We start from the raw sequence: 26,171 nt of genomic DNA, 5'->3' as shown, positions 1-26,171 counted from the left end.
CTGACATGATTTGAATGGGAGATGGAAGCTCCCTGACAGAACCTGCCCTGCCGCCAGTTATGATGGGCCAAAGAGCCTGCTCCTGTGCTGTATTGCTCCATGCTGTTCCTGATCATTGATGGATTCGGTGGTGCTTTCGGCTCTCAGTTGCACATGTGTGAAACGACCCAAGTCTAAACCCAAATGCCAGAGAGGCTCATTAAAATCACATGAACCACTTCCCATTTCGAGTGGACGGGAATTCTCTCCAGAACTTTCCTCCAGCCCAAGTAGAGGGAGTCCACTTTTCATTCCTGGCCTGAGGGGGACATTGGCCAAACCAGTCCCATTGCAGCCCCACAGGTTAGGGTCTGCTGCCTCTGGAGTCATGTGGAGATGAGGTGGGTGAAGAGGTGGGAACATTCTTGATCTCAACTGGGTCACACTTCAAGGTAAGACCTTTTTGGATGGAGTTGGGAAATTTGATAGAACAAATTACAGGTGTTGTATTTCCACAAAATCCAGATTTATATTTACTGGGAAATATAGAATGAACTTAACCAGTGGTTTTCAACCTTTTTATTTCCATTCACATCCCACTGTAAGTCCGTGATTAGTAAGGGATTGCTTAAGGTGGGATGTGGATGGAAAGAAAAAGTCTGAAAACCACCGTTTTAATCGTCCCTCATTAACTCGTTATGTGCACGGTTTCATCGCCAATGACAATTTTTCTCAAGCAAAATAATTCAGCATCAAGAGGGTCGAGAGCAGTGATTCTCAACCTTCCCTTCCCACCCACATCCCACCTTAAGCAATCCCTTACTAATCACAGAGCACTGATGGCAGAGGGATGACTTAAAGTGGGATCTGAGTGGAAAGATAAAGGTTGAGAACCACTGGCCTAGACCCAAGTTAAAATTAACAGGACATCAACTGAAATTTGTTAAAAGCCCACTAGTGATGGCAAGGAAATGGTCTGCAGTGACTTGGAAATCAGATTCACATTTGGGTATGGGAAGATGGAATGCAGAAATTCAAAGTTGTTTTCCATTGGAAAAAGTTACAAATAATCTGAGAAAGAAATGTGGAATTTTCTTCTTGCTTATTTGGCACCTGTATATCCCAACCTTGGGTATAAATATTTAGCGGTGTTTGCCCTCCTCCTCAGGATCTGTATTAAACTCCTCGAGATGAAACATATAGAAATTCTGTTGGAACCGTGTGTTGCATGACAGCTGACTGAGCAATCTTAATATTCTTTCTTTCTGTATTAGATTTTAGGGGTGGGGGGGTTAAGGGAGAAGGATGGAGAGAAGGTGGCTTTACAATTTTAAGCTTTATATTTTATTGAAATATGTTAACCTATGTACATTTTCTTTATACAATTTTGGGGACGGGGACAAGGGAGGGAGGGAAAAGTGAAAGGGGTGGGATATAACTGTCGTAAGAATATAAGAAATATGAGCTAGGAGTCGCCATCCACCTGCAGTAATTATGATTTTTTTAAATTCCTATTAATCGTTATCAATTGCATGTATGGAAAAATTTAATATTAAACGTTCAAAAAAAAGGGTAATTCTGGGAATGAGAGGGTTATCATATGAGGAGTGTTTGATGCTCTTGGCCTGGACTCGTTGGAATTTCGGAGAATGAGGGGGAATCTCATTGAAACATTTTGAATGTTGAAAAGTATGGACAGAGGCGATGTAGAAAGATTGTTTCCCACGGTGGGAGAGTCGAGGACAAGAGGGGACAACTTTAGGATTAGAATTTCTTCAGCCAGAGGGAATTAAATGTGTGGAATTTATTGGCATGGGTGGTTGTTGAGGACGGGTCATTGGGTACGTTCAAGGCAGAGATCGATACGACGCTGATTAGCCAGGGCATCAAAAGTTATGGGGAGAAGGCCGGGCAGTTGAGCTGATAGGAAAATGGATCAGCTCATGATTGAATGGTGGGTCAACTTGATGGGCTGAATGGCCTATTTCTGCTCCAATGTCTTTTGGCCTTATTGGACCTTCGACCCATGATATCTGTGCCCGTATTCAAATTTCAATCTGCACCCACCCCTTCCCTTCATATCTTTCTTTACAAGTTGTTTTTAATTTAGACGTGCAGCAGGTGACAGGCCTTTCCGGCCCACGAGCCCATGCTACTCAAATCCCCCATTTAACCTAAAACCCCCCCATATGCTTTTAGAGGGTTTGAGGAAACCGAAGCATCCATGGAAAACCGACACAGACACGGGGAGAATGTAAAAATTCCTTACAGCCAGCGGCAGATTCGAACCCCAGTCAGCGGCCAGTAACAGCGATGACCGCTACGGTAGCTGTGCCACCCCGTTTCTTTATTTAAGGTAAATTAAAACAAAATACAAAATGTCCTCAAGGGCTCCATCCAGGTCCCCACCTTCCACCGACACTCACTTGTTATACAGGACAATGTCAGGTGTCCAGATCATCTCCGATGGGACGCGGATTGAGGTGATGTTGTCGAAATCCCTGGGATCCCACGTGAGTTTATAATCAAACCATTCCTGCAACAGATGAGACCACACTTGGAGTATTGTGTTCAGTTCTGGTCACCTACCTTTAGGAAGGATGTGGAGGCTGTGGAGATGGGGCAGAGGAGATTCACCAGGACGTTGCCTGGATTGGGAAACAAGTCTTATGAGCCAAGGTTGGCAGAGCTGGGACTTTTCTCTTTGGAGCGTAGAAGGATGAGAGGAGACTTGATAGAGGTCTACAAGAGTGTTTTACACAGAGAGTTGTGGGAGCCTGGAATGCCTTGGTGGGGATGGTGGTGGAGTCTCTTAGACAGGTACATGGAAGGAAGAAAAATAGGTTACAGGGTAGGGAGGGGTTAGTAATTTTTTTAATGAATGTGTGGGTCGACACAAGATTGAAGGCCGAAGTGCTTGTCCTGGGTTGTCGTGTTCTTGGAACGCACCCTATATCCACAGACAGTGCTTCAGGGGATTACTGGGCAATTAACAAGACAGCAGTATTCTCAGATTAGGTATCGACAGGCTTTGGGTTTACCACTGCTCAGAATTACCGTCATATGGAGCAGGTCACTCCAAGACAAGCCACGGCCAACAGGACCAACAGAACCAATCTCTAAACCAGCAAGACAAGGACCCAGACTCCACACCAGCAGGAGCATCAGTTCCCCATGTGCTGGTTCACCACCCCACTGCCCTGAGCACACCAAGGAAGCCTGGTCCTTTGCAAGGCACCCAGCTGTGCCTGTGGAATGGGACAACTCGTTGGGCATGCCCCACATGGATTGGCTCCTCCTGCCACTAAACCAACCAATGTAAACTATGGGTGGAGCAGGAGGATGTCCCACCAAGCAGCGTGTGGCCCTGGGCTGGGACGGAGCCGACACAGGCAGACTCACCTGTTTCAGCCACACATTGATGGTCATCAGCTGGTTCTTCTCATCCTGAGGGGCGAGACAGAGGTCACAGTTAGCCACAGATACATGGTCACACAAAAAATACATCAGCTGTTGTGGGCATTGCTGACCATCATTGGTCCCGAACCCCTCCCCTTCTCCTCGATCTCGTCACCCAGAAGAGGATCTGCAGGCACAATATATAATTCCCGAAACAGTCCCTAGTCCGATCTTTCAGCTGCTGCCGTCGGGGAAGAGATGCAGGAGGATCAGAGCCAGCACCACCAGGCTGAGGAACAACTTCTTCCCACGGGCAGTGAGGATGGTGAATGACCAAAGGAACTGCTCACACTGACCCTCCGAGTCGCTATTTATTAAACAATATTTATTTATTTGTACAGCTGAAATATTTGTCCTGCATACATATTGTCTGACTGTACAATGCTAAAATGCTGGAGGAACTCAGCTGGTCTTTTCAGCGTCCATAAAGGACAAAGATACGTTGCCGACGTTTCAGGGAAGCAGCCGAATGAGCCAGAAACAAGAAATCTCAGTAAGTCCCAGAATTTGGACAGTGCTGGCCGGGGGAGGAATCCAGACCAACATAAGGGACGTGATAAGGGGAGAGGTGAAAATTGATCATGTCTGTGTGACAGGAGACAGGGAAGGAAGAGAGAACTCTTTGCAGTGGTTAGGGTTGGAAGGGGTGTAGTTGAGTCTTACCTCTGGTTATGTGTCTGTGAACTTTGCACCGAGGACCGGAGAACACTGTTTCATGGGGTTGTACTCGTACAATCAGATGATAATAAAGTAGACTTGACACCTGGCCCATGAAACCCGTGCCACCCAATTGACCTATCAAACCCCAGTACGTTTCAAATAATGGGAGGAAACTGGATCCCCTGGAGGCAACCCATGCAGACATAGTGAAAACGTACAAGCTGCTTACAGACAGCGTTAGATTTGAACCCGGGCCGGTGACACTGCAATAGGGTCGCACTAACCACTACGTAAACCATGCCAGGAGAGGTAGCATTCAAGGTGGTGCTCATAGCCTACTCTGCTTTCTTCAAGGTCTAAGGAGATTCAACGTGTTCCTAATGTCTCCTGTCAACTTCCAGAGGGGCACCATCGCAAGCATCCTGTCAGGGTCCGTCACTGCGTGGGACGGGACTGTTCCGCCCAGGACCACAAGATACTGCACAGGGTTCAGACTCTCACACATACCCCCCACCCATCCATCACACACCCCACTCCCCTCCATCACACATACCCTCCCCTCCATCACACACACACCCCCCTCCATCACACACATCCCCCTCCCCTCCATCACACACACCCTCCCCTCCATCACACACATCCCCCTCCCCTCCATCACACACACCCTCCCCTCCATCACACACATCCCCCTTGCCTCCATCACACATTCCCTCCCCTCCATCACACCTCCTACCCTCCATCACACACATCCCCCTCCCCTCCATCACACACACACCCCACCCTCAATCACACACACACCCCACCCTCCATCATACGCATCCTCTTCCCTCCATCAAACACACCCTCCACTCCATCACACACACACACCCCCCTCCATCACACACATCCCCCTCTCCTCCATCACACACACCCTCCCCTCCATCACACACTCCCCCCTCCATCACACACATCCCCCTCTCCTCCATCACACACACACACCCCTCCATCACACACATCCCCCTCCCCTCCATCACACACACCCTCCCCTCCATCACACACATCCCCCTTGCCTCCATCACACATTCCCTCCCCTCCATCACACCTCCTACCCTCCATCACACACATCCCCCTCCCCTCCATCACACACACACCCCACCCTCAATCACACACACACCCCACCCTCCATCATACGCATCCTCTTCCCTCCATCAAACACACCCTCCACTCCATCACACACACACACCCCCCTCCATCACACACATCCCCCTCTCCTCCATCACACACACCCTCCCCTCCATCACACACTCCCCCCTCCATCACACACATCCCCCTCTCCTCCATCACACACACACACCCCCTCCATCACACACATCCCCCTCCCCTCCATCACACACACTCTCCCCTCCATCACACACACACACTCCCCCCTCCATCACACACATCCCCCTCGCCTCCATCACATACACATCCTCCATCACACACACCCCCTCCTCTCCATCACACACACCCTCCCCTCCACCACACATACCCTCCCCTCCACCACACATGCCCTCCCCTCCATCACACCTCCCACCCCTCCATCACACACATCCCCCTTCCCTCCATCACATACCCCCTCCCCTCAATCACACACATCCCCATCCCCTCCATCACACACATCCCCGTCCCCTCCATCACACACCCCTCCCGTCCATCACACACCCCCTCCCCTGCATCACACACCCCTCACTTCTCTCGCACACCCCCTCCCCTCCATCGTACACCCCTCCCCTCTCTTGCACTCCCAGTCCCTTCCATCATACGCACCCTTTCCATCACACGCCCCTCCCCTCCATCACACAACCCGTCCCCTCCAGTGACTCCATCACAATCTCCAATCCCACAGAGGAGTAAGGTTTTTACACAGAGAGTTGTGGGGGCCTGAATGCCTTGCCAGGGAATGGTGGTGGAGGCAGGAACACTGGGGCATTTAAGAGAGATTCTTGGACGGGCACATGGAAGGAGGGTTATGGGGTAGGGAGGTTTTGATTTTTTAGGTATCTATTGGTCAGCAAAGCATCACAGGAAATAAGGCCTGGACTGGGCAACAATGATCAATGTTCTTTATTCTTGTCCCCGTAGTGGGATGTGTTGAAAATATACTGTTCAGGTGTCTGGGGCATCCTCCAGGTCTACAGGACCTGCTGATTCAAAGACGCCTCATTCAGAAACACCTCCCCCCACCTCCACCTTCTCTGACCAAATCGTCCTTTTCAGCCTCCTCGGGATGGTAGGATGGTCAAGACCAGCCATCAACCTTTTTTCAGTTATTCCCCACTCTCCACCCCCCCCCCACATCTTTAGTTTATGGGGCCCCTTCCTGTGAAGCAGTCATTTTGGTTTCTTCTGTACTTCTCTCCGTCCGACTATGTAAATAGGTTTTTTGATAAAGTTGTCACATCAAGTGAAAAGGAAAAGATGTACTTCAATGTGGTGCGGGCCCTGGGGGTGGGGCGGGGGGGGGGGGGTCATAGGGCCCTCTCTTGAGAATGGCTGGTTTCAAGCGAATGGAGAATTTACATCAGGTGCCTCATTCAAATGTTTGGAGCGGCCCGGATGGGATAACGGTCAGCATTCGGGACCAGGGTTCAACCGGGCACTCTTCTTTCCTCCCACCCTTCACAAATGTTCCAGTCAATTGGATGGCACGGGCTCATGAGCCGAAAGGGCCTGTTACCATGCTGTAGGCATGTCTGTAGCCATAAATTATTTCAAGTTTGTGAATATGGGATACATTTCGATCAGGTCAACAAGTATGAACGGATTAGCAATGTTGACCAGCTCTTGGACGGCAGCCCTTGGAGTTCAGAAGAATGAAGGGCTATCTCATAGAAGCATTTTGAATGTTAAAAGGCCTGGGCAGAGTTGATGTGGCAGAGTTGTTTCCCATGGGAGGGGAGTCCAGGACAAGAGGGCACAACTTCAGGATTGAAGGGCCCCCATTTAAAATGGAAATTCGGAGGAATTTCTTCAGCCAGAGGGGGGTGACCTTCTGGAATCGGCTACCACAGGCTGCTGTGGAGGCCAGGTCATTGGATGTATTTAAGGCAGTAGTTATGGGGAGGAGGCCAGGGAGTGGGGCTGGGTGGGAGAATGGACCAGCTCATGATGGGGCAGAGTCAATGGACTGAATGGCCTATTTCTACTCCTATATCTTCTGGTCTTACAGCTTTTTTAAAATTTAGATGTACAGCTCAGTAACAGGCCACTTCGACCCACAAGCCCGTGCCAGCCAATTTACACCCAGTTGATCTATTAACACCCATCCCTCCATCCTGTATGTTTTGAAGGGTGGGGGGAAACTGCAGACTCCTGGGATAACCCACACAGACATGGGGAGAATGTGCAAAGTCCTTACAGACAGTGCGGGATTTGAACATTTGTCAATGGCGCTGCAGCGGCGTTGCGTTAACCCGTGACACTAATCCTGCTGCCAAGACTTCAACACAGTTACTGTACTGCTTTTTAAATGAATGCAACAGAACAGAACCTGCCCTTCTATAGCGCCTATCTCTTCTCCACTCCCCCATCCCCCACTCTTCCTGCCAGAAATACAGCAGCGTTCCTCGCACAGAACCATAGATCCCACCAACATCAAGGCATACCCTCCCCACGGGGAAGAGAGAGGCGAACACTGGGAGCCCCGTGCTCTGCCTGCAGCTCTGGGGCGGTGAGCTGGAATGAATGGTTCAGGAAACCAGCCTCAGACCACAAGAGGAAGTGGTTTCTGGTCCACTGAGCCATTACTCAGAGACGGATTCCTTCTCTCCATCTCTGGTGAGTTGAGCACCAATGAACCGTGCCTGTCTCAGCAAATGCGCCAGATACTGGGGAGGGAGTGGGTGACTGACTGGAGACTTCGGCTGACAGGCATCTACAGGGGCTGGCTTGGCACGGAATAGGATTCTCTCCCATCCCCACTCCCCACCCACTCCAGAACTCCCCCCTTCACCTTGCAATCTCCTCCCCTTCCCCATAATGTGCAGCTCCCCTCCCCATTCCTGGCCCTCTCTCCCTTCCCTTCCCTCCACTCCTTGCACCTCTTCCACTCCCTCTTTCTCAGCACCATTCCTCTCTTCACAATGAACCGTCCTCCATCACCCCTCCCTATTCCCATCACCCCCCACCCACCATCAGCCCCACCCACCATCAGCCCCAACCACCATCACCCTAGCCCCACTATCCCTACATTTCACTCTGTCAAAAGTCAATAACTAACCCTTACCACAAGAACTTCCCCCCCCCTCCCCCAATCACTGACCAGATGTCTGGATGTGCAGTTCCAGCCGCTGTTTGATCACAGTTGGACTTCCCGTTGGTTGAGGTGGGCCAGAGTTTTGTCCCCTCTCCGATAACCAATTTTCGTCTCCAGATCACTGCCCCTTCCCCCCCCCCCCCACTGGTCTCCCCAGTTTTCAATCACCCTTCCCTCCTCTTGGTTCCCCCATCCCACCACCCCACACACCGCTCCCCCACCCCCCAGCTCCTTCTTCTGGCTTCCCCAACCCTGCAGTGCCTGCCCCTGCACTCACCGCCAGAGTCTCCCAACACCCTCCATCTTGTATTCTCCCTCCCATATCCACCTGTGACCACCTGCCTGTGGGCCTGAGCTGCTCCCCCTGCCATTTTTTTCAGACGCCTGCCCACATATTGATCATACCTTATGAAGGGCTGAGGCCCTCAATCTCGTTTATCTATCCTTATCTTTACTTGGTCACCAAACCACAGGAAGGATATCAATAAGAGAGAAGATTTACTTGGATGTTGCCCAGACTTCAGGACCTGAGTCACAGGGGAAAGGATAAACAGGTGAGGACTTTATTCCCTGGAGCGTAGAAGAATGAGGGGAGATTTGAATGAGGTATTTAAAATTATGAGGGGGACAGACAGAGTAAATGTAGAAAGACTTGTTTTTCACTGAGGGCGGGTGAGATACTAGAGGACAATGGTTAAGGGGAAAAGGGGAAAAGGTTTAAGGTGAACTTCTTCACAAGCAGAGTATTGGGAGTGTGGATCAAGCTGAGATGGTGAAGGTGGGCTCAATTTTAACATTTAAGAGGAATTTGGACAGGTACGTGGATGGGAGGGGTTTGGAGGGCGATGGACTGGGTGAAGGTCAATGGGACTAGGCAAAACAAAAATGGTTCAGCGCAGACTAGAAGGGCCAGAGGGGCATGTTTCGGTGCTCTATGGTTCTATGGTAGTGTTCTATGGTTCTCTAAGACAAGGTTTTCGAATTAGGAGCAGGCCAGTCTCCACAACGCAGATAAGATGCCACTAAGTGACTATGAATTATTCAGTAGAGGGGCCATTAAACTTTAATATCCATCGCTCGGAACCAGTTTATTTGTTGTCTGCCACCTCCACGAATCATGCAAACAGGCCATTCAGACCAACTAATCCATGCTGACAGAAATGTGTCCCTGAGCTATTCCCCTGTGTCCATTGACCTTTACTACTTTAACACAGCCATTCCAAAACTTTGTCGTGGCCAAAGTTCAGCTTGAACATTACAGCACAGAAAACAGGCCCCTTTGGCCCTTCTTGACTGTGATGATTTTTTATTCTGCCTCGTTCCACTGACTTGTTCCCAGTCAACAGCCCTGCCTACCTCTCCCATCCATGAATTTGTCCAAATTTTTCTTAATAGTGAATGTTAAGCCCTCACATTCCCCCCAAACTTTCCCCCTTTCACTCTTAACCCATGTCCTCTGGTTTGTATCTCACCCACCCTCAGTGGAAAAAGCCGAGCTACATTTTCTCTGTCTGTCCCCCTCATCATTTTAAATACTTCGATCAAATCTCCCCTCATTCTTTTGCGCTCCAGGGAATAAAGTCCTAACCCGTTTAACCTTTCCCTGTAACTCAGTCCCTGAGCTTTCCCTGTAACTCAGTCCCTGAGTTATGGCCACATTAGGACTCTGCTCAATGTTTATGGGCCCCATTCCCTGTGAAACAGCTCAGTTTTGGTTTCTTCCATGAGGTGTAAGAGCGGTAGGCCATTCAGCCCATTGAGTCTACCCCAGCATTCAATCATGAACTGATCCATTTCCCCACTCAGCCCCACTGCCCGGCCCTCTCCCCATAACCTTTGATGCCCTGGCTAATCAAGAACCTATCAATCTCTGCCTTAAATACTCCCAATGACTCGGCCTCAACAACCACCTGTGGCACAAATTCCACAGATTCACTTCCCTCTGGCTGAAGAAATTCCTCCGCATCTCTGTTCTAAGCAGATGCCCTTCAATCCTGAAGTTGTGCCTCCTTGTCCTGGACTTTCCCACCCTGGGAAACAAACTTTCTACATCAACTCTGTCCTCACCGAGATAATAATATAAAAGGAATAAAAATAAAAGACAGGGAATATAAAATCAGTCTGTTTGCGGATGATGTGATAGTGTACTTAACAGAACCAGAACTATCAATAAAAGAACTATATAAGAAATTGAAGGAATATGGAGAAGTGTCGGGATACAAGATAAACGTAAATAAAAGTGAAGCAATGCCTATGAATAACGCGGATTTCTCAAAATTTAAGGAGGAATCCCCATTCAGATGGCAAACGCAGGCAATAAGATACCTAGGTGTGCAAATAAACAAAAATCTAGGCCAATTATATAAACTCAATTACAATCCACTAATGAAAAAATTACAGGACGATTTAGAGCATTGGAAAGAGCTACCACTAACACTGATAGGAAGGATAAACTGTATTAAAATGAACATTTTTCCAAGGATACTATACTTATTTCAGGCATTGCCAATACAACTGACAGAAAAATTCTTCAAAGAGTTAAAGAAAATAATAAGGAGATTTTTATGGAGAGGGGGGAAACCGAGGATAGCACTAGACAAATTAACAGAATGGTATAAACAAGGAGGCTTACAATTGCCAAACTTCAAAAATTATTATAGAGCCGCACAATTAAGGTACCTATCAGATTTTTATCAAACAAGGGAAAAACCAGACTGGACGAGACTAGAATTAGATAAAATAGGGGAAAAGATACCTGAACACATATTATATAAATGGGACGAAAAATTGGTACAACATAGAACTTCTCCAGTATTACACCATCTCCTCAATATATGGAAGAAGATTCATGTAGAAAGAAATAAAATAAATTACCAAATACCAAAACTAATATTGACGCAAAATAAGCTACTCCCTTTTACAATAGACAACCTTGCCTTTAGAAAATGGGAAAAAAAAGGGATTAAAAGAATAGAAAATTGTTTTTCAGGAAGTAGATTCTTATCCTTTGAACAAATGAGAGATAAGTACAATATAACGGGAGATACAGCGCTGGCATATTACCAACTGAGATCCTACTTGAAAGATAAATTAGGAAGCAACTTGAGTTTACCAGAGGGAAGTAACCTTGAATATGTGATTACAGATACAATGTTAATCAAAAGATTTATAAAAAATATGTATATTAAACTGCAAGAAAAGGAAAATGAGGAAACAAATGGTAAAACTAAACAAAAATGGGAACAAGATTTAAATATAAAGATAAAAAAGGAAACATGGGAGAAGTTATGCTCTGGAACGATGAGAAATACAATAAATACGAGGCTGCGTATGATACAATATAATTGGTTACACAGACTATATATTACACCGCAAAAGTTAAATAAATGGGACCCAACAGTATCTGATAGATGTTTTCGATGTAAAAAAGAAAGGGGAACAACAATTCATGCAATCTGGACATGTGAGAGAGTAGAAAAATTTTGGGATGATCTCAATCAGATATTAAATAAAATAACAGAAAACAATATACCAAAGAATCCAGAGATCTTTCTCCTAAGTAACATAAAAAATAAAGAATTTGGAATTGACTTGGAGGATGCACAAAAAAGATTTGTCAAGATAGCCCTAGCTGTAGCAAAAAAATGTATTATGTCAACCTGGAAATTGGAAGATAATTTGAAAATACAACAATGGTATATAGAAATGAATAAATGTATTCCATTAGAAAAAATAACATATAGTTTAAGAAATAATATTGAAATATTCGAACAAGTATGGGAGCCTTACATTAAATACAATAGCGAAAACCTACCGGGAACAAACATTACCTAAGTTGATGGAAGGAGAAGAAAAGAAAAGAATGGACTCAGTAGAATTTCTGGTGTATTTTTGTTGAATGACAACATTGTCTAACTGAATTCATGCAACCTAGATTGTATAACTAAAATGGATGAGAGGGGGGGGGATGGGGGGGTGGCTTGGGAGGAGGGAGGGGGGAGGGAGAAAAAGTCACTGTAAATGTGTGGAAAAGAAAAAGTGTATATCATGGCTATTGTGATTTATGGTGTGAAAAATAAAAAATTAAAAAAAAAAAAAAAACTCTGTCCTCACCTTTCAACATTCAAAATGTTTCAATGAAATCCCCACCCCCCCACCCCCCCACCCATCATTCTCCTAAATTCCAACGAGTCCAGGCCAAGAGCTGTCAAATGCTCCTCATCTGATAACCCTTTCATTCCTGGAATCATCCTTGTCAACCTCCTCTGATCCTTCTCCAACATCAGCACCTCCTTTCTTAAATGAGGAGCCCAAAACTGCTCACAATCTCCACGTGAGGCCTCACCAGGGCCTTATAAACCCCAACATCACATCCCTGCTCTTAGATTCTATTACATATTTCTCTTCTAGCAACAACGTGAAAAACATAAAAATATTTACGTGTTGAGAGATGAAAAACAAACAAGGCTTTTATTTATATGCTGTGCTTCCACTCCATGAGCCTGTCCAGATGATTTGAAGTCAAGAGAATTGTCCCCACCTCTATGGCTTCCTGTGGCAGCTTGCTCCACACACCCAGCAGCCTCTGAGGGGGTGATGAGACCGTGGGATTTGCTTCTAGAGGAAGCTTAAAATGTCTTCAGTCTGGCCCATGGATAGGAAAGGGACAGAGGGATTCAAGCCCAAGGCAAGCTGATGGGATGAATGTACAAAGACATCATGGGTCCACACCACAGAGATGGGCCGAACGGCCATGTTTTTGTCTACAATGGCATTTTTGCGCAGTTGGAGAGAGGATGAACCAAGGGCTGGATTTCAGCTTTCTTCACTTTGGTGGGCGGTGTGGGGGTGGGGGGGATGGGAGGAGGGAGAGTTTAAAATGTTGGGGGAATGAATTTGGGGACATGGTGGATGATTCAAAAATCAGTTTGTGACCTGGAATTAAAAGTACCTCGACCAGCAATGATGACTGCAGAGCATTGTGAAAGTGGCTCAGGCTCAAACCCCACCCCCACCCCCGTCTGTACCCACTGTCTCAGGACAGGTGCCAACATATTAAAGGACTGTCCCCATCCCCGGCTACACTCCCTTCTCAACTCTTGAATGGAATGGCGGAGAGGACTTGACAGACCAAAGGACTGATTTCTGCTCCTCTATTTTATGGTTTCATGGTTTTGTCCCACCTCCTGTTGGGCATAGAACATGGAACATGTCAGTTCTTCCCCCTCCCCCTCCCCAAATAACGTCTCACCTAAACCTAAACCTTCCTCTACTTCACCCCTCATCCTTCGGTGTTCTAAAGAGAAAACCCCTAGCTCTGGCAATCTTGGATCTCCAATCCAGGCAACATCCTGCTAATGGCTCAATGCTGGATAAACTCAGCAGGCCACACTGCGAACTTTATAGCCCAGATATAAAGGTAGATAATAAACATTTTGGGCTTCAGCCCTTCATTAAGGTATGAGCAAAATGTAGACAGGCACCTGAATGAAATAATGAGGGGAGGAAGGGCCCACTGGTGATGATAGGTGGAGAGGGAGGGAGGGCACAAGATAAAATGGGAAGGGAGGACGACTCTGTGAATGGGGAGAGAAGGGGGAGGAGGGCTGGAGGAAAGGAGACAGAGGGATGGGGAAGGGAGGGAGATCGGGGAGCGGTCTAGGAGAAACCAGAGAAGTCGATGTTAATGCCATCAGGTTGGAGAGTTTCCAGGCGGAGTATTAGATGTTGCTCCTCCAATTTACAGGTGGCCTTGGTTTGGCTGTGCACGAGGCCACAGACCTACATGTCGGTGCAAGGGTGAGGTATAGAATTGAAATGATTGACCTGGGCGATCCCTGCCACTGATGTGGACGGAGCAAAGGTGCTCAGCGAAGTGAAGGTGGAGGTCACTTGTGTATCTACCGCATCGGGTGCTTCCGTTGTGTCCTTCTCTACATCAGAGAGACTGAGCGCAGACTGGGAGATCGCTGCGCTTAGCACCCTCGCTCTGTCCACATCAGGGACAGGGATCTCCCAGTGACCAACCATTTCAGTTCTGTACCCCACTCTCACACCGACATGTCTTTCCGTGGCATTGTGCACTGCCAAACCGAGGCCTCCAGTAAATTGGGGAAGCAACACCTCATCTTCTGACTTGGCACCCTTCACCTGGATGGCATTAACATCAACATCTCTGGCTTTGGTTAAACCTTCCTCCCCCCCCCCCACTCTCCCCCATCATCTTCCCCCAGTTCTATCTTCTTTCACATAGACATGATAAATTCTCACCTTAGATCCACACTATTGCGGCGGGCAAAGCCAAGGTGCTCAACAAAGCGATCACCCAGTCTGCCCCGTCTCTGCGACGTAGAGGAGACCACATCAGGACCCCTGCCGAGTCACGTGAAATATAGCTTCACTTGGAAGGAGTGTTTTGGGCCCTGAATGGTGGTGAGGGAGCATCTCCTTGAACTCAATTGTCCAACTAAGGCGAGCAGACCTTTCTTAATCACCATACTAAGTTACGCAGGAACTTTGAGGATCTATAGACCTGGACCCCAAGATCTCCATGTTTCTCCACACTAGAAAACACCAAAGGACAAACCTCCACATCACATCTAGATGACCCTTTGATCTCAGAAACACTACCTCATCACAGCTGTGCACTGTTTTGAGTGACCCTTCTCTCTAATGCTATACTCAAGTTTACCTTGAACTACCTGTTGACTGAACTGAAGAATTGTCCAGTGCATTGGTGGATAAAGTCTGCCGCCTTTGCCTGATCTGGTGGATCCGTGCCTCGGGCCACTGAACCCAGTGTGAACCAGGCATGGGCAGTAAATCTCAGTGGGAAATCCTTTCCTTGCCACCCTCCCCTGCTACCCCATTCCCCATCACTGTCCCTCACTTCCCCACTGCTGGAACCTCCTCCAACTCCAGGGATGCCTTTCCTCCTCCACCACACACCCTCCCTCCCCCCACCACCCATGTTTAGAGGGCTGAACAAACTCAGCGAGTCATGTGCAGGTGGATATTAGTTCAGGAATGTGGAATGATAACTTGTTTCATGGAGTCTCGTCTGCATGGTTGTCCAAGAAACCTGACTTTAATTGTGCCTTCAGATCCCCTGTTATGGTAAAGTCATATCAGACATTGGTGAGGCCAAATTGAGAGTAATGTGTGTAGTTTTGGTCACCGAACTACAGGAAAGATATCAATAAGATTGAAAGAGAGCAGAGATTTACTAGATGTTGCCAGGATTTCAGGAACTGAGTTACAGGGAAAGATTAAACAGGTTAGGACTTTATTCCCTGGAGCATAGAAGAATGAGGGGAGATTTGATCGAGGTATTTAAAATTATGAGGGGGACAGAGTAAATGTAGGTCGGCTTTTTCCACTGAGGGTGGGTGAGATACAAACCAGAGGACATGGGTTAAGGGTAAAAAGGGAAAGTTTAGGGGGAAAATGAGGGGAAACTTCTTCACTCAGAGACTGGTGGGAGAGTGGAATGAGCTGCCAGCTGAGGTAGTGAATGAGTGCTCAGTTTTAATATTTAAAAAGAATTTGAACAGGCACATGGATAGGAGAGGTTTGGAGGGCTATGGACTGAGTGAAAGTCAGTGGGACTAGGCAAAACAATGGTTTGGCCAGGCTAGAAGGGCCAAATGGCCTGTTGCTGTGCTCTAACTTTCTATGGTTCTAGGTCCAGGTGCTGGAATTCCCACCCTCTAGGATCCAGGCGCAGCAAGACTCCCTCCAATCTGGCGTGCCCTGTGTTATGGTCACATTTCAGGTGTGACCGAGTGAGATCACAGTGAGTTAAAAAGGAATGAATTTGGTAGGTTTAAAGGGACCAGGCCCCAGGGGAACAGACAGGGTGGGAACCAGGTCCTGGGGGGGATTGGACGAAGTGCGGGGACCAAGAGCAGAGTGAATTGGAGGGGAATACTCCTAACAACATGGTGAAATCGAGGAAAACCACTGGGTTTCCAGCTGGTCATAAGCACATCGACAGAGGTTGATATTTCAGCTCCTTTAAGATCTGCCTAAAAGCTCCCTCTTTAACTTGGCCTTTGACCATCTGTGCACTGGATCTGACAAACACGTTGGACGGTTAAGCTGCTCTGTAATCCATTCCTGGTCCCACAATGTACAAAATTGCCCACTGAAACTTAGTAGAGCCAGGAGCCGATCACAGGACACACAAGAAGAAAACAATGGGTCGAGCTGTGTCTGTGGGTGAAACACTTCAACACGACTGAGCCAGGTCAGGGCAGGGGCAGCGTGGGGACAGGGTGGGAGGGGTGGGTCATGGGCTCCTCGAGGGACTGGTGAATTAGGCTGAGGGGAAACATGGGCAGGTGCAAGGCACAGAAACACAGGGGGTCAGATGAGGGAAGATGAGTCCCACAGGGGGTCTGGGTGCCTGGAGACAAAGGCTTTATAAGACAGTGGTGGGACCTCACGTGGAGTTTTGGGCTCCTAGTTTAGGAAAGGATGTGCTGACGTTGGAGAGGGTTCAGAGAAGGTTCCCAAGGAAGATTCCGGGAATGAAAGGGTTATCATATGAAGAGCGTTTGACAGATCCTGGCCTGTAATCGTTGGAATTTAAGAGAATGGGGGGGATCTCATTGAAACATTTTGAATGTTGAAAGGCGTGGACAGAGTAGATTTAGAAAGGTTGTTTCTCATGGTGGGAGAGTCTCGAACAAGAGGGCACAACATCAGGATCGAAGGGTGCCCACTTAAAACAGAGATGTGGAGGATTTTCTTCAGCCTGAGGGCAGTGAATCTATGGAAATTGGGTGTACTTAAGGCAGAGATTGATAGGATGAGCCAGGGCATCAAAGGTTATGGGAAGAAGGCTGGGCAGAGGAGCTGAGTAAGATAGGGATCAGCTCATGATTAGGTGCAGTAGATTCGATGGGCTGAATGGCCTGTGGTTTTATAAGAAGAGATGGTGTGAATGGAGAAACTGTCCTCAATCCTGATGAAGGGTTTTGTCTCATAACACCGACCATTCATTTTCTTCCCACCGATGCTGCCGAGTTCCACCAACTGGTTGAGATTGGGTTCAGGGGACAAGTAAATCTCACCACGTCGATGAGTTGGGCAATGGAAAGGCCAAAGTTCACGACGACAGCATCCGAACTGTTGGACACAGGCCTGGACCAGAGGTTGTAGCCAGTGAAGAGATGCTTGAAGAGTCTCTCCTCCACCTGGGTGCGGCTCTGCCATTGACCACACACTGGAAATAAACCAAGATAAAAATATCAGAGCGAGGTCCCGTGTCATCCAGAACATGAGCAGAGAGTTGCAGGGATGTTTTTTCCAAAAATATACTTTATTCACAATAAATTCACCATAAATTATTTACAATCCAAGAAAATTGTAACATTCTCCTCTGAGAACCAGAGAACATTACAGCACAAAAACAGGCCCCTTCGGCCCTTCTAACCTGTGCCAAACCATTTTTTCCACCTAGTCCCACTGACCTGCACCCAGCCCATAGCCCTCCATCCCTCTCCCATCCATGCACCTGTCCAAATTCTTCTTAAATGTTAAAATTGAACCTGCAGCAGGCAGTTCGTTTCACCCTCCCGTCACTCTCTGTGTGAAGAGGTTTCCCTCCACATTCCTCCTAAACTTTTCCCCTTTCACTCTTAACCCATGTCCTCTGGTTTGTATCTTACCCACCCTCAGTGGAAAAAACCAACCTATTTACTCTGTCTGTCCCCCTCATAATTTTAAATACCTCGATCAAATCTCCTCTTATTCTTCTCCGCTCCAGGGAATAAAGTCCTAACCTGTTTAACCTTTCCCTGTGACTCAGTTCCTGAAGTCCAGGCAACATCCTAGTAAATCTTCTCCGCCCTCTTTCTATCTTATTGATATCTTTCCTGTAGTTTGGTGACCAAAACTGCACACGATTCTCCATATTTGGCCCCACCAATGTCTTCCACAACCTCACCAAAACATCCCAACTCCTGTACTCGATACTTTGATTTATGAAGGCCAAGATGCCAAAAGCTCTCTTCACAACCCTGTCCACCTGTGACGCCACTTTCAGGGAATTCTGTATGTGTATTCCCAGATCCCTCTGTTCTACCGCACTCCTCAGTGCCCGACCACTCACTGTGTACGTCCTTTCTTGGTTTGTCCTTCCAAAATTCAACACCTCTGTAGCGTTATCAATTAGACCCAGCAGACCAGAAGTCGAGATTAATAGGCTTTACTCTCTATAAATATACAAGCATATCTTACATGCTGTTGTCCTGGTTCCAAGGCAGTTCTGAGAAGGGAATTGGGCGATACCACCTTTATTAGGGATCCTGGAGGGGAGGAGTTACAGTAATGAGGGTGGGCCAACCAGTACAATAACTGTATTACAGTGTCCCACCTCATTCACCCTTCCTTTTGAAACAAAGTCTGCTGAGGTGAATTGTCAGAATTCATTCAGAGTCTATTTACAGGTTCAGCCTGTCTGGTGGTTTCGTCTGTCGAACTGATGGTCACAGTGCCAGCTGTGGTGTAGCCCTAAGCTCCTAGGCAGTAATCTGTGTGATGGGATGCCGTTTCGATGGCTGAACAGAATCAGTTGGCGATGGTTCGCGGTGGGGGGGGTGGGTGGGTTGGGGTTGGGGCAGTACAGCTGGTGCTGATGGTGGGATCAGAACCTCGGCTGTGTCTCTGCTAGTCATGGGGGATGAGGGGTGCTGGTCGATGCCTCAGTTGCGGGGGATCCTGCATGTGCCAGGTCCCGGACAGACAGTGCCTCCCTGCCCATCCTGGTACTGCACGTATGCACATGGAGGAGATGGGCCTTCTCAACCAGGAGGTCTGCTTTATGTGTTCTGGAGTGGGAGCTCCAGCAGGGGCCATATATGCTCAGGGTTGAGTCCAATGACTCCATTCCCCACTATGCATCCTAGTATATCCAGATGTGAAGGGCAGAAAATGCATTTATTCTGGTTATACGTGAGATTTAGGGCTTTAGCTGTCTGGAGGAATTTCTGCAGGTGAGCATCATGGTCCTGCAGGTCATGGCCACAGATGGTCATGATGTCCAGGTAGGGGAACGTGGCTTTCAGTTGGTGGTGGTCCTCCATTCGGTCCATCTCCCTCTGGAAGACCAAAACCCCATTTGTGACTCCAAAGGGGACCCAGAGGAAATGGTAGAGGTGGCCGTCTGCCTCAATCGCCATGCATGGACTCTCCTCCGGGTGGATCAGGAGCTGATAAAAGGCTGACTTGAGGTTGATGGTGGAGAAGACCCGGTATTGGGCAACCTCATTCACCATGTCGGCTCTGCAGTGGAGAGGGCAGGCATCCAAGAGGGTGAACCAGTTGATGGTCTAGCTGTAGTCTATGACCACCCTGTGCTTCTCTCTGCTCTTTACCACCACTCGCTGTGCTCTCTAAGGGCTGGTTCTGGGCTCTATGATGCTCTCGGCCAGGAGTCGTCTAACATCAGCCTTGATAAAGGTTCTGTCCTTGCTCTTAGTTGCCACAGGCTCACAATCAGGGGTGAGGTTTTCGAACAGGGGGGAACGTGGGACCTGGAGTGTGGTTATGAGCACTGGGCGATTTTCAGGTCGCTGATTGGCTGTGTTCAGGGAGATGCGCAGGTGGTTTAAAAGTTGGTTATTACGGACCGTGATGGAGGGGTGGGGCCCATCATATTCTATCTGAGCACTTTTAAGTTGGCACTGGAAGTCCAGCCCCAGTTTGACCGGTGCACAGAGTCGTGGCATCAGGAGTAGTTTAAAATTCTTGTACTTGTTGGCCCCCACGGTTCACTTTACTGTGCAGCTCCCTCGGGTTTCAGCCGAGTGGGACTTGGAGGCCAAGGAGACTTTACACTGGACTGGGGTCACTGAGGGAGCAGTGCTGTACAGTGCCCAGGTGTATGAAGCTTTCGGTGCTTCCCATGTCGAACAAGCGATCATTTACCTTGATGTCTATGGTGGACCTTGCTAATTGAATTAGGCTGCCTGGTCTAGAACGATGGACACTAGTGCCAACTTATTGTCTGTCTCACTGCTGCTGTATGTGTGCATTGGTGGCCTCCAAGATGTCTGACCCGAAGCTGGCTGCCCCTGTGGTTCACACGCGGCCACTGCCAGAAGGGAAGCCGGAAGTGACGTCAATACAGCCCGTCGTGCTCGGGACCTCTGTTTTCCGTGACCAGAAACAGGGTTGGAAGTGAAACAGTCCAAGATGGCGATGGCCACTGTTCACATGCAGCGCTGCAAGGGGAAGGTCTGGACCTACACACCCGTGCGTAGTGTCCTTTCCTTCCGCAGCTGGAGCAGGTTGCGGTTCTGGCAGGGCAGTTCTTCCACGGCTGCTTTGTCTGGCCGTAGTAATAGCACTTTGGGAGCTCAGCGATAGTGGCTGGTGTTTGGGACCCTGCGTCTCAAGGTGGTGACTCCTTTGTTCCCCACGTGGTGGCCACGTTGCTGGAGGAGTAAGCCTCCGCGATCTGTTGGGCTGTCTATAGTAATTTGACAAAATCGACCACATCCTGCAGGGTGTGTTCTGTGTGTTCTGTGTGCAGTTCTAGTCGCCTAATTATAGGAAGGATATAAACAGAGTGGAGAGAGTGCAGAGAAGGTTTACCAGAATGTTACCTGGGTTTAAGCATCTGGAGTATGGGGAGAGATTGGACAGATTAGGTCTTTATTCTTTGGAGCATAGAAGGTTGAGAGGGGATTTGATAGAAGTATTTAAGATTATGAAAGGGATAGACAGAATGGATGTGGATAGACTATTTCCGTTAAGAGGGGGAAAGTTTAAAACAAGAGGACATGAGTTAAGAATTAAGGGGCAGAGGTTTAGAGGTAACATGAGGGGGAACTTCTTTACTCAGAGAGTGGTAGCCGTGTGGAATGAGCTTCCGGGAGAAATAGTGGCGGCGGAGTCAATTGTATTATTTAAGAAAAGGTTGGACAGGTATATGGATGAGAAGAAGATGGAGGGTTATGGGCATTGTGCAGGGAGGTGGGACTAGAGAGGGGTGTTTGGTTCGGTGTGGACTAGAAGGGCCTAATGGCCTGTTTCCATGCTGTAAATTGTTATGTTATATGTTAGGGTCTGATCGTCCTCCTGACATGATCGGGCCTGAGACCGGCCACTGATCAGCTGCTCCTGGTAGACAGCTGCCGTAACATCAGTACAGTCACAAGCTCTCCCCAGCTCTCGCGTGACTAGAATATATTCATCTACGGGCTCACTAGGTGCTTGTCAACACCTACCCAGGAGGTATCTGGCATAGATCACATTCTTCGGGGCCAGATACAGTACCTGCAGGAGCCCTGCACTGGCTGAGTAAGTCTCATAGTCTCTAATGACCTGGGAGACGTGGTGGCTGACCTGCGCAAACAGCAGGTCTCTCTTATCAACCTCGTCCCAAATGTCGTGTGGCCTCATGTAGGCGTTCAGGCAGTGCAGCCACTGATCGAATTTCACAGATGCCTCTGGATCTTTGGGGTCAGTGTCCAGCTTCTCCGCTCAAATAGTCTTGTCCATGGCACATAGGTATAGTGAATAAATTGCAGCGCTATCAATTAGACTCGACAGGCCAGGTCGAGTTTAATAGGCTTTAATCACTATGAACTTACAGTCATAGCTTCCATGCTGTTGGCCCGATTCCAAGGCCGTACTGTGGAATCCTGGAAGGGGAGGAGTTAGAGTATCAGAGACAAGCCAATCAGTACAATGGCTGCAATACAACACAACCTCCCACTTGTCTGGATTAAACTCCATCGGCCATTTTTCAGCCCATTTTTCCAGCTGGTCCAGATTCCTCTCCAAGCTTTGAAAACCTTCCTCACTGTCCACAACGTCTCCAATCTTAGTGTCATCTGCAAACTTGCTGATCCAATTTACCACAATATCATCCAGGTCATTGATATAGACAACAAACAACAATGGTCCCAGCACCGATCTCTGAGACACACCACTAGTCACAATAAATTATGTACAATACAAGAAACCTTTCATGACTTTTTACATTAATCGTGTCATTCTCATCAATGTACATTTAATATTATTCTCTAATGCCTCGTTACCACCCCTGGGGCATCTTGCCACTATTTATCCCTTTCTTGTTTGAGGGCCTTCCCCTCGGTCTCAGTGCCCCAGTGCCTGGTAATGGGAGGACTCGAGACTGTGCTCCTTCCCCACAGTGACCTTGAGTTGGCTTCACCGAGCCTCAGTGCATCCCTCAGCACATCCTCCTGCAGCAGGGAACGGGCCAGTTGGCAGCATCTCCTGCCTGACCTTTCCGCGTGCTGAAAGGCCCCCAGGTTCTGGGCAGAACAAAGAGCACCTTTCACTGAGTTGGTGGTCTTCCAGCAGTTGGTCGGGATGCTCAGCAGCTCTGTAGCTCTGTCGGGAGAGACCTGGAGCCAAGGGTTCAGGTACGCAATATTGAAGCACTCGTGCACCTGTTAATCATCCGAGGGTTAACTGTTTTAATAGTTAGAAGCTCATAAAATTCCACCAGTTTTATCCAACAGGATTTCCCATTTGTAACTCCACCTTGACTGGCTTAAATGTTCTGAAACCATTTCTTTCAGAACCAATTCCAGTGTCTCCACACCAGTGATCCTAGACTAACTGGTTCAGACATCCAGCTCTCTCTTCCCTGTCTTCCAGAAGTAATGAGATGAGAACCAGTGGGAGCCAGATGAGCATTATAGGACAGAAATCTACAGTACAGTGTAGTCCCTTTGGCCCACAATGTTGTGCCAACGTAATGACCTACTCTAACAGAGAAATGGATCAGAGGTCAATTCACAGAACCCTAAGAATGGCAGAGAGGACCCCTGGAATCTTCCTCCCCCATGGATGTGATCTACTGGGATCGTGGTCTGGAGGTCATTTATAAAAAGAACAGATCCCTGTGGAACACCACTGGTCAATAAAACCTCCGCAGGGAATATGAACAATATACAACCATCCTCTCTGGGAAAGCTTGTCTCTACCACAAAGCAAGGCCCTCTTTGGATTCCATATGTCTGTACATCCTGAATAAGCCTTGTGTGGGGAACCTTTACCAAATTCCTCCCTGAAATCCATAGATTCTAAATTTACCGCTCCACCCTCATCAATTTGTTTTGTTAATCTTCAAAGAATTCAGTCAGGCTTGTGAGGTGTGATCTTTCCCTGACAAAGCCATGCTGAACTATCCCTCATCAGATTAAGCTTCTCCAAATGCTTGTAAATTCTGTCTCTCAAGATCTTCTCTGACAGCTTGCTCTCCTCACTGCTCTACAATTACCTGGGTTATCTCTACTCCCAGGAATAACAGGGGAACAACATTTGCAGCCCACCAATCCCCCAGCACCTCTCCTGTCCCCGTGACGAGGCAAAGATCATCGCCAGTGGTTCCAGCAACCTCCTCCCTCGCTTCCCACAGTGGCCCTGGGTAATTCCCATCTGGTCCTGGTGAGGTATCAATCTCCATGCTTTTCTAAAGCTCCAACACATCTTCTTTCTCAATGTCGACATGCTCCAGTGATTCAGTTCACTTTACGTCTTCCTCATAGTTGCCAAGGTCCTTTTCTCTGAAGCAAAGTATTCATCAAGGACCTCCGCTGCCTCCTCCAACTCCCGTTTCCACTATCCCGCCTGATGGGTCCAATCCTCGCACAGCTCATTTTCTTCTTCTTCACAGGCTTGTCGTTTTCCTTAATCCTGTTCACCAAGGCCTTTTCGTGGCCCCTGCTAGTACTTTCAAGTCCTTTCTTCAGCTCTGTCCTGCCAATCTTGTACTTATCTGGAGCTCCATCAGTTCTTATTTTCTGAAACCTCTCGTAACCTTTTCTGTTCTTCTTAACTAGATGTTCTATATCCTTTATACACCAACGTTCTTTCACCTTATCATCCTTTTCCTGCTTCAATGGAATAAACATGTGTAGAACACCATGCAAATGTTCCTTGAACATCTGCCACATTTCTGCCCTCCATTTCCCTGGCTACATCTACTCCTAATTTATGCTCACAAGCTCGTGCCAAATGACATGATACTTTCCCCTATGCCAATTAAATGTTTTCCAAAATTATCTACTCCTGTCCTTTTCCAGCGCTAAGGAAGGGGAAAGGGAGTGGTGATCACATTCTCCGAAATGTTCTTCCATTGGCCTTGGAAGTTGAGAAATGACTATCCCACGTTCACTTCCTTGAAACTGTTGGGAAACACATCCTGAGGGTACATTGGCTTTATGTCCAGAGTCCTCAGCTCCTGGTGGTCAGGACCTCAGCTCCTAGTGGTCAGGACCTCGGCTCCTGGGGATCATGAGCTTTTGAAGATTCGACCACAGCTCCTGGCAATCAGATCCTTATAACCTGGTAAACTGGTTTTTAGCTCTTGGAAATCAGGTTCTCAGTTCCTGGGGTTCACGTCATCAGCTCCTGAAGATTAGGTCCTTAGCTCCTGGAGATCAGATCCTGATTTATTGGGGATCAGACCTTTGGCTCTTGGAAATCAGATGCTCAGATCCAGGAGTTCAAATCCTTAGATCCAGGAAGTCAGATCCAGGGAGTCAGGTCTTCAGATGCATGACCATAAGGCATAAGAGCAAAGTAGGCCATCTGGCCCATTGAGTACATTCCACCATTTCATCATGAGCTGATCCATTCTCCCACTCAGCCCCACTGCTCTGTCTTCTCCCCATAACCTCTGACACCCTGATTATTGAGATAAATACACCCAAGGACCTGGCCTCCACTGCCTTCCATGGCAGCAAATTCCAGAGATTCTCCCCCCGTTGGCTAAAGAAACTCTTCCGCATCTCTGTTTCCTAATCACTATCCTCCACCTATCTTTGAATCATCTGCCCCACTGTCAGATCCTCAGATCCAGAGGGACAGATCCTCACAATCTGGGGGTCAGATCCTCACAATCTGGGGGTCATGTTCTAAAAATGTAGGGGTCAGATCCTCAGATGCAGGGGGACAGTTCCTCAGATCCAGAGGTTCAGATCCTCAATTCCAGGGGAGCAGGTCCTCAGATCCAGGAGGACAGGCCCTCACATCCAGGCATACAGGTCCTCAATTCCAGGGGAGCAGGTCCTCAGATCCAGGAGGACAGGCCCTCACATCCAGGGATATAGGTCCTCAATTCCAGGGGAGCAGGTCCTCAGATCCAGGAGGACAGGGCCTCACATCCAGGGATACAGGTCTTCAGAATCTGGGGGTATTTTGTCCCTTAATTTTCCTTCTCCAAACCTCTTTCAGATTCCCAGAGGACAGATGTAAAAGATTTGTTGAATTTCACTGCTGTGTCATTACAATCTAATATAAATTATGCCATTTCAGTTTGCTTGACCTTAATTAACTTTTGCAAATCTTTCCTTTGTATTAATTCTGAAGAATTTTTGACAGTGTATTTTTAATCTTTGTCACCAGACTCCCCAACATTGCTCTTTATCTCTCTTGCTCCTTCTTTGCTAAATTCTGGAACTTTCCAAACCCTCCAGCTTGCTGCCCTTTTTTGACAACTGTTGTCAGCATTTTTCGTTGATTTCATGTTATCGTTAACTCCTTGTACAAGGCATGTTTCACGGGACTTTGACCTTCCCCTGGCATCACTGTGCACCCTGTGGGCACAGAGAAAGGGAGATCAATTGAAGTTTGGTCAGAAAGGCAGAAACTCAGGGAAAGCCAGAGGTGGATGATCCAGTGATCTCTGGGGGATCAGAAGTGGAGAGGGTGAGAGAATTTATGTTTGTGGGAGTCATTATCTTGAAGGATCTTTCCTGGACCCAACATACTAAGGGCGTCGTGAAGAAAGCAAGTCAGCGACTCTACC

The 26,171-nt window shown here is 47.9% G+C and overlaps 1 protein-coding gene across 1 annotated transcript in view; it reads right to left on the bottom strand.

Annotated features, from left to right (window-relative positions):
* LOC138760286 (neuronal acetylcholine receptor subunit alpha-2-like) overlaps positions 1-26,171 on the bottom strand; it is a 49,379-nt gene that overhangs the window by 19,830 nt on the left and 3,378 nt on the right. The window contains exons 2-5 of the mRNA XM_069930654.1: positions 21,976-22,026; positions 17,449-17,600; positions 3,382-3,426; positions 2,406-2,515 (exon numbers count right to left, since the gene is read on the bottom strand). Coding sequence (XP_069786755.1) covers positions 2,406-2,515; positions 3,382-3,426; positions 17,449-17,600; positions 21,976-22,026 — 358 coding nt within the window. The remainder of the gene's footprint in view (positions 1-2,405; positions 2,516-3,381; positions 3,427-17,448; positions 17,601-21,975; positions 22,027-26,171) is intronic.

The sequence above is a fragment of the Narcine bancroftii genome, chromosome 4, assembly GCF_036971445.1.
Source record: "Narcine bancroftii isolate sNarBan1 chromosome 4, sNarBan1.hap1, whole genome shotgun sequence".
Classification (NCBI taxonomy): Eukaryota; Metazoa; Chordata; class Chondrichthyes; order Torpediniformes; family Narcinidae; genus Narcine; species Narcine bancroftii.
The sequence above is the reverse complement of the archived record's forward strand: the minus strand, read 5'-3'. Positions and strand labels throughout refer to the sequence as shown.